At 46.4% G+C, this 8,474-nt stretch overlaps 1 protein-coding gene across 1 annotated transcript in view; it reads right to left on the bottom strand.

Moving 5' to 3' along the window:
* cecr2 (CECR2 histone acetyl-lysine reader) overlaps nt 1–8,474 on the bottom strand; it is an 81,791-nt gene that overhangs the window by 16,146 nt on the left and 57,171 nt on the right. The window contains exons 8-12 of the mRNA XM_080762288.1: nt 6,464–6,556; nt 5,784–5,925; nt 2,181–2,313; nt 1,498–1,535; nt 335–426 (exon numbers count right to left, since the gene is read on the bottom strand). Coding sequence (XP_080618414.1) covers nt 335–426; nt 1,498–1,535; nt 2,181–2,313; nt 5,784–5,925; nt 6,464–6,556 — 498 coding nt within the window. The remainder of the gene's footprint in view (nt 1–334; nt 427–1,497; nt 1,536–2,180; nt 2,314–5,783; nt 5,926–6,463; nt 6,557–8,474) is intronic.

The raw sequence follows: 8,474 nt of genomic DNA, 5'->3' as shown, positions 1-8,474 counted from the left end.
TTCATTGTCTTTAAATATTGTATTTGAAACTGAAGGATGATCAAATAAACTAAACTAAACTAAAAAGGCCTAGCTGTCCTGTCCTGACCCCATAATATGCATGGTTTATACATTATGGATGATTAGTGTGGACTTAAACTGTTCGTCTCAACTGCTCGAGAATAAAATGAAACCAAATGACAGGCTTAAAACTATGGGGGGGAAAAAAAAAGGCTGAAAGGATTTTCTGAAACATCTACGTGGGTACAATTACTTCCCGCTCCTTCTAAAAGTGGGCGCTCACTGTTGAGCTCTGGAGTAAATACATAGTGTCTCTGGTCCTGAAGACGTTTACCTGAATGATCTCGTGGTATTTGGGGGCGTAAGACTCGTCCACCGGCTCCAGGAAGGGCCACGCATCCTTGTGAGCTTTCAGGGCCTCTAACACTGGAGAGAGAGAGAGCGAGAGAGAGAGAGAGAGAGAGAGAGAGAGAGAGAGAGAGATTACAACCCCACACACACAGAGATTTTGAAAACATGACTAATGACAAAAAACTCCCATATCTGCTGGGCGAAGTACGACAATGTGCTGCAAATACAAGCAGCGAGATTCGTGAGTTGCTGTGATAAGAGAAGGATATTAAATGGAACACAACCACCCTAAAGACTAATCATTGTGTATATTCCTGCAGTATACCTGCATTGAGTGATCTATTGGTACATAGAAACTGATCTATTGAAGATTCTGAATCAAATGTACATCATTTTTGAAAATAAACGTATGTTTTCTCATGCCAATAAAGCCCTTTGAATTGAAAATTGAGAGAGAGGGAGAGAGAGAGAGAGAGAGAGAGAGAGAGAGAGAGAGAGAGAGAGAGAGAGAGAGAGAGAGAGAGAGAGACACACAGGTAGAAATGATGAACAACAGGTTCACACACACCATTAAGTGCTAGGACTGAACTACTTCAAGGAAATGTTGTTTGAATGTCTGCCTTAAAAGATGCACTTCACACATTTTCACCGATAACTTCATAACATCGGTCCCTCAACGAATGCTAATTATACCCGTCTACTCTAAACCCGTCTGGTGACAACCAGTTATTGTTGCTGCTGCACAAGTACAACAATGGCTTCTATTTCAGCATGCTAACTTTCCAGGAATCCCCACCGATGTCGTCATTCAGTGTTGTTTTTGGCAGCACATTTTGATTTTAGTTTTAGTCGTAGTCTCTTGAATAGTTTTAGTCACATTTTAGTCACCTGGAATGTTTTAGTGTTAGTCTAGTTTTAGTAGACTAAAATCTACAGGTGATTTAGTCAAAGAAGATTTGTTTAGGCGGGCCTTGATGCCGTCGTGATGACGTAAATAGCCGATCTACAAGCCCGTCACGCGTTATGGGCTTGTAGATAGAATGACAGAAATACTACGGTCTTATAATAATGAACATTATTGGGGACCAATTTGTACGAAGATATAGTATAAAATGGGTGAAACGTATAGGAGAGGATCCTCCCTACCTTTATACAACGCAGTGTAGTCGTCATCGATTTCATAGCTGGAAACAGAACACACCACAAACCATCATCATCATCCAAAACAATAATAATAGTGTGTTGGCTGTGAAACTTTAGGGGAAAGAAGAGAGTAAACTCTAAAGTTAGTAAACTAAACCCTTAGTTTTCTGCTAGTACTTCAACCCTAAACTGTTTCCCTCGCATGTTTGTCCCAGAGAGCCGAGGAACCACAGGCCTAAAAGCGGTTAAGGATTAACCTGTGATTTTATTTGTGTTTTTTATTATTCATTTGGTCATTAAGGTCCACATAATGAGAGGCCAGCTCTGATGGAAACACCATGAAAAAAAGTTATGGCCCTTTTTGTATACCACACCATAGACAACCAATATAAAGGCAAAATGTAATCATACTTTAATAACCCATTTAGACCGTACATCATCATCATGAAAACCCCCTAGTTTGGCATGTTATAATTATGCTACTTAAACCATGATGAAATATTGGTTGTCTATGGTGTGGTATACAAAAATGGCCATACACTTTTTTCCCCCCGATATTTCAGGGCAGGGAAATGAACAGGTATATTAACAGGGATATTAACATGTCGGATACAGTGAAATGCACAAAATGTATGTTTATTTTCTGTCAACACAACAAGCAAAAATAAAAAACAAGGTTTTCTTACAACTGTTTGGTCTTGCGCGCTCTGCTGCGGATGGGTGAGTGGGGCTCCAGGTTGAGCAGCTCAGGAGGAAGGTCTTTCCCCTGAGAGAGGAGCCAGGCCTTCTCCTCACGAAGCTTCCTCCTCCTGGCTCGCTCTGGAGGGAGAGAAGGAGAACCAGGAGGTTGAGCACAGACTAGGACTAGAACCAGGAGGTTGAGCACAAACTAGGGCTGTAAGCATGAACACAGAAAACAACCCAGCCATCAAAATGTTTTCTGTGCGTAGATCAAAAGGCATGCAAGGCGCATTTGCGCACCAACAGATGAGACAGTTATGTAGAGAAATTCTGACAGGCATTCAAAAGGAACTCAAATGTGATGTTGTTAATAATGTCCTGTAAGTAGACTTAGAAACAAAACTAGTGTTGACTAATCATTACATGTGTCTCTTATTTTGAGTTATGCACAGGAAGTCCGTTTCAGTTGTAAACAAGCTAAACTATGACACTTTCCCAAAGTTACGTGCTCCCCCCCAATGTGCATACTCTCTTTAATATGCCCATATCGTTGCGGTCAGAAAGCTTTGTGTGTTTTCTTTCGTAAATGAACACCCTACTTAATCATACTGTCACACTAAAGCATCAAAAGTACATTATTGGACATAATGATGTTTCCACTCGACAGATATGATATAATACGACATGTACCGATGGATCCATTTACCATTCCACTCAACATCCCCTCAAAGCGTGCATTTGTTCTTTTCTAAAGGGCGCTGCGCACTGACTGCGCAGTCAAGGGTATGCTTTAGTCAAGTGCATGCTGCAGTCGGAAAACCGACTGCGAAAGCAACGGGAATGTTCACGCGGACGTGAGCTGGGCGACAAAACGTACCCGACGGACGGACGGTGGACCCTATAGTGAAACCCTCGCGGCAACGTAGATTGATGTGGGGGGAGGGGGGGAGTTTAATTGGTCGTTTATAGAGTCAATAGATACCAGGCCTTCAGCGACAGAAACCACATGGTCTCAAAGCACTGGAGGAGGAGACAACGATTCAGTCGTGAATGTTTACGCAGGGACAGCTGATCAAAAAGGTGCCAGAGATGTGTCTGTGTCTGTGTGTGTGTGTATGAATGATATATGCGCACACTCACGCACACACACACACACACACACACACACACACACACGTGCACACACACAGTATATATGCGTGCTGCCTTGTCTTTCAACATGAAAGGCAGAGAGAGCCTGCCAACCCTCCCGCTGTGCAGATTAAAAGATGTTTGGGGGGAAGATTCCACGCACGCAATCCACCCCGAGAGAGAGAGAGAGAGAGAGAGAGAGAGAGAGAGAGAGAGAGCAGGCCGAGAGCGTCCTGCTGTTCATCTATAATACATTAATGAGGGTCCTCCACTGAAGCACAATCAGCAGTTCATTAAGACACTCTGGGCGGGAACCCCTTTTTGGTGTTTTAAAAGCATTGTGTTGTACTTTTAGCTGTTGAAAAATAGCAGATCTACAAGCTCGTAGCGCGGCACCGAGTGCAGCGCTACGAGCTTGTAGGTCTGCTTTTTTATCGTGAAAATGTGCCTCAAATCTTTGAATATATATTATTTCAGAGTGAACGTTTTTAACTCAAATCTTTGCTTCTGGGGAGGTCCCTGGAACAACATGTTTTCAGATGGGAGGCATATATTACATATCATTTTTGGGGGTCCTTGACATGAAATATTGAGCAGAAATTGATCAGAAACTTAAGGTTTTTCAGAAAACTGTCGATTTTTTTTTAAAATGCAGGCCTAAATGGGTTAACACCTGACAGATGACATCAGAGGGAGGGGAGAGAGGAGAGAGATGGAGAGGACGCTGTGATTAAAGGCCCTGAACATTCCCCGCTCGCAGGCCTCGCAGGCCTCACGCACCAACCGCACCATACATAAATCATTTTATTTTCTCCCTTTCTCATCCTCCGCCGGGCGGAGAGTGTTGGGGAGAGTTGTGCGGTGCCAAGCCCCCCAGTAAGGCTATCCAACGTTAACTACGTTACCTACTGGCAAAATGTGGAATTGCAGCACTTTCATAATAATGAATTGCATTTTTATAGCGCTTTTCCAAGTGCTCAAAGCGCATTTACGACGGTTCATTCATTCATACGTTGGGAGGTGAAGCGGCGAACAGTCGACTCCAGCGTCCTCACTTCACACCGATGGTGGCGAGCTCACACCGACCGACTCACTGGAGGCAACGTAGGGTTCAGTGTCTTGCCCAAGGACACTTTCACATGTGGACAGGAGGAGGAGGAGGAGCCGGGTCTCAAACCGCCGACCCACCAGGGATCAGTGGACGACCTGCTCTACCTCCTGAGACACAGCCGTCCTCACATGGAGGTGGACGGACGTCCATGACGTCACGTGCGTCAGCCCCGCCCCGGAACCTCAAATTTGAGGTCCTGGGCTAGGCTATAAACTTCCGCTCACTCGAGCCATTGAGTTATAATTGTACTTCCGGCAGTCTTTCGGTCGAACGAAAGACTGCCGGTTCGGTCTCTATCCTTTTATTACTCTATGGTCGCTGCCCTTCAGAATCCGTTCTGCCCTTGAGAGAAAAAGAGGTACGGAGGCTGCAGTCCCCCCCCCCCCCCTCCCACCCATCCTCCACCCCCCCCCCCCCCCGCCCACCCATCGCCTGCCACTGACAGGCAGACCTCAGGCTGATGAAAGGAGATGAAACGGGCCTTTTTCGCACTTTGATTTCAGCTTGGATCCATTGCGAACTGAGGACGGTTCTACAAATGCCTTCTAAATGCTGACAGTTTTATGATCAACCCCATGTTTCTATGTACCGTATGTGGTTCTCAATCATTTTCATGTCAAGGAAACCCCAAAAATATATGTATTTGGCCGCCGACACCCATCTGAAAATATGTAGTTCACTCCCTCCCAGAAGCAAAGATTTGAGTTTAAAACGTTTGCTCTGAAAGAATATATATATATATATATATATATATATATATATATATATATATATATATATATTCAAAGATTTGCGCCACATTTTCACGATTTTTCAAAAATAGCAGACCTACAAGCTCGTAGCACGGCACTCTGTGCTGCACTACGTAGATTGTGCATTACATTCACACACACATTCACACACCGATGGCGGCGGAAACCATGCAAGGCATCAACCAGCACATCAAGAGCAATTAGGGGTTCAGTGTCTTGCTCAAGGACACTTCGAGTCTCGACACTAACTCTGGGGGAGCCCACAGGGTTCGAACTGGCAACCTTGCGGTTACCATCCAGCCACTCTCTACCCCTGAGCCACCGCCACGTCTCTCAAATGTGCATGTCAATTATGAAAATTGCCCAACATGCAAGTTAGCATCCTGCAGTTTCTACATACTAAACATTTATAACATAAAACCTTGGTGTACTCAACATGTCCGGGTTCACAATGGGGCTCTCTGGGCTGGCTACTAGACTAACAGCCTTGATCCTCTCTCTCCATCTCTCACCCTCCACAGCCTTGACTCTCTCCATCTCCTCTCTCTCTCTCTGTGTGTCTCAGTGTCTCTCACCCTCCACCCTCTCTCTCTCTGTGTCTCAGTGTCTCTCACCCTCCACAGCCTTCACTCTCTCCATCTCCTCATTCTCCCTGTCCTCCTGTAGGAGGCGCTCTTCCTCTTGTCTCTGCTCGGCCAGCAGAACCTGTCGGTCCAGATCCTCGTCCTTCTTCTTCTCCACCTCCGCCATGGCCTTCTGCACACACACACACACACACACACACACACACACACACACACACACACACACACACACACACACACACACACACACACACACACACACACACACACACACACACACACACACACACACACACACACACACACACACACACACAGTTTATTTTTTTAATTATTTTGTATGTTTTTGGACATGCCAGGACAGACAGATGTGCAAACCCGTTAGACCGTTTACACTAGGTTGCATGCTGATAATAGCAGATCTACAAGCTCACAACGTGTCACACTGCGGCCCGTTGTGACCTTGTAGATCTGCTATTTCCAGCAAGCGCAAAAACAGCCATTACGACGGCATCAAGGCCCGCCACAATACATTTTAGTCTACTAAATCAACTGTAGATTTAGTCGACTAAAATCGTATGACTTTTTTATCTTACGACTAAAACTAGACTAACACTAAATCATCATCATAGTCACCAGGTGACTAAAACTAAATGAAAACTATTCAAGAGACTACGACTAAAACAGAAACAACAGACACACACACTGACCTCCTCGTCCTGGTTGAGGTGTTTCTCAGAGAGCCACTGGGAGGTCCTGAACGCCAGCGCCGGCTCCAACAGCCTCTGTTTCTGCTCCTTCTCCTGCAGGGAGAAAGGTTTACCAAACGGTCAGTGCTTTGGTTTGGTCAGCCATAAGGACCTAACCTAACCCTAACCCTCTGTTTCTGCTCCTTCTCCTGCAGGGAGAAAGGTTTACCAAACGGTCAGCGCTTTGGTTTGGTCAGCCTTAAGGACCTAACCCTAACCCTAACCCTGTTTCTGCTCCTTCTCCTGCAGGAAGAAAGGTTTACCAAACGGTCAGTGGTTTGGTTCAGTCAGCCATAAGGACCTAACCTAACCCTCTGCTCCTTCTCATGCAGGGAGAAAGGTTTACCACAAGGTCAGTGCTTTGGTTCGGTCAGCCTTAAGGACCTAACCTAACCCTCTGCTCCTTCTCCTGCAGGGAGAAAGGTTTACCAAACGGTCAGTGGTTTGGTTCAGTCAGCCATAAGGACCTAACCTAACCCTCTGTTTCTGCTCCTTCTCCTGCAGGGAGAAAGGTTTACCACAGGTCAGCGCTTTGGTTTGGTCAGCCTTAAGGACCTAACCCTAACCCTCTGTTTCTGCTCCTTCTCCTGCAGGGAGACAAGGTTTACCACAAGGTCAGTGGTTTGGTTCGGTCAGCCTTAAGGACCTAACCCTAACCCTAACCCTCTGTTTCTGCTCCTTCTCCTGCAGGGAGACAAGGTTTACCAAACGGTCAGCGCTTTGGTTCAGTCAGCCATAAGGACCTAACCCTAACCCTCTGTTTCTGCTCCTTCTCCTGCAGGGAGACAAGGTTTACCACAAGGTCAGTGGTTTGGTTCGGTCAGCCTTAAGGACCTAACCCTAACCCTAACCCTCTGTTTCTGCTCCTTCTCCTGCAGGGAGACAAGGTTTACCAAACGGTCAGCGCTTTGGTTCAGTCAGCCATAAGGACCTAACCTAACCCTCTGTTTCTGCTCCTTCTCCTGCAGGGAGACAAGGTTTACCAAACGGTCAGCGCTTTGGTTCAGTCAGCCATAAGGACCTAACCCTAACCCTCTGTTTCTGCTCCTTCTCCTGCAGGGAGACAAGGTTTACCACAAGGTCAGTGGTTTGGTTCGGTCAGCCTTAAGGACCTAACCCTAACCCTAACCCTCTGTTTCTGCTCCTTCTCCTGCAGGGAGACAAGGTTTACCAAAAGGTCAGTGGTTTGGTTTGGTCAGCCATAAGGACCTAACCTAACCCTCTGTTTCTGCTCCTTCTCCTGCAGGGAGAAAGGTTTACCACGGTCAGCGCTTTGGTTTGGTCAGACATAAGGACCTAACCTAACCCTAACCCTCTGTTTCTGCTCCTTCTCCTGCAGGGAGAAAGGTTTACCACGGTCAGCGCTTTGGTTTGGTCAGACATAAGGACCTAACCTAACCCTAACCCTCTGTTTCTGCTCCTTCTCCTGCAGGGAGAAAGGTTTACCACGGTCAGCGCTTTGGTTTGGTCAGACATAAGGACCTAACCTAACCCTCTGCTCCTTCTCCTGCAGGGAGACAAGGTTTACCAAACGGTCAGTGGTTTGGTTTGGTCAGCCATAAGGACCTAACCTAACCCTCTGTTTCTGCTCCTTCTCCTGCAGGGAGACAAGGTTTACCAAACGGTCAGTGGTTTGGTTCAGTCAGCCATAAGGACCTAACCTAACCCTAACCCTCTGTTTCTGCTCCTTCTCCTGCAGGGAGACAAGGTTTACCAAACGGTCAGCGCTTTGGTTCAGTCAGCCATAAGGACCTAACCTAACCCTCTGTTTCTGCTCCTTCTCCTGCAGGGAGACAAGGTTTACCAAACGGTCAGCGCTTTGGTTTGGTCAGCCTTAAGGACCTAACCCTAACCCTAACCCTCTGCTCCTTCTCCTGCAGGGAGACAAGGTTTACCAAACGGTCAGTGGTTTGGTTCGGTCAGCCATAAGACCCTAACCCTAACCCTAACCCTCTGCTCCTTCTCCTGCAGG

The sequence above is a fragment of the Protomyctophum bolini genome, assembly GCF_963924005.1.
Source record: "Protomyctophum bolini genome assembly, chromosome: 4".
NCBI classification, from domain to species: Eukaryota; Metazoa; Chordata; class Actinopteri; order Myctophiformes; family Myctophidae; genus Protomyctophum; species Protomyctophum bolini.
The sequence above is the reverse complement of the archived record's forward strand: the minus strand, read 5'-3'. Positions and strand labels throughout refer to the sequence as shown.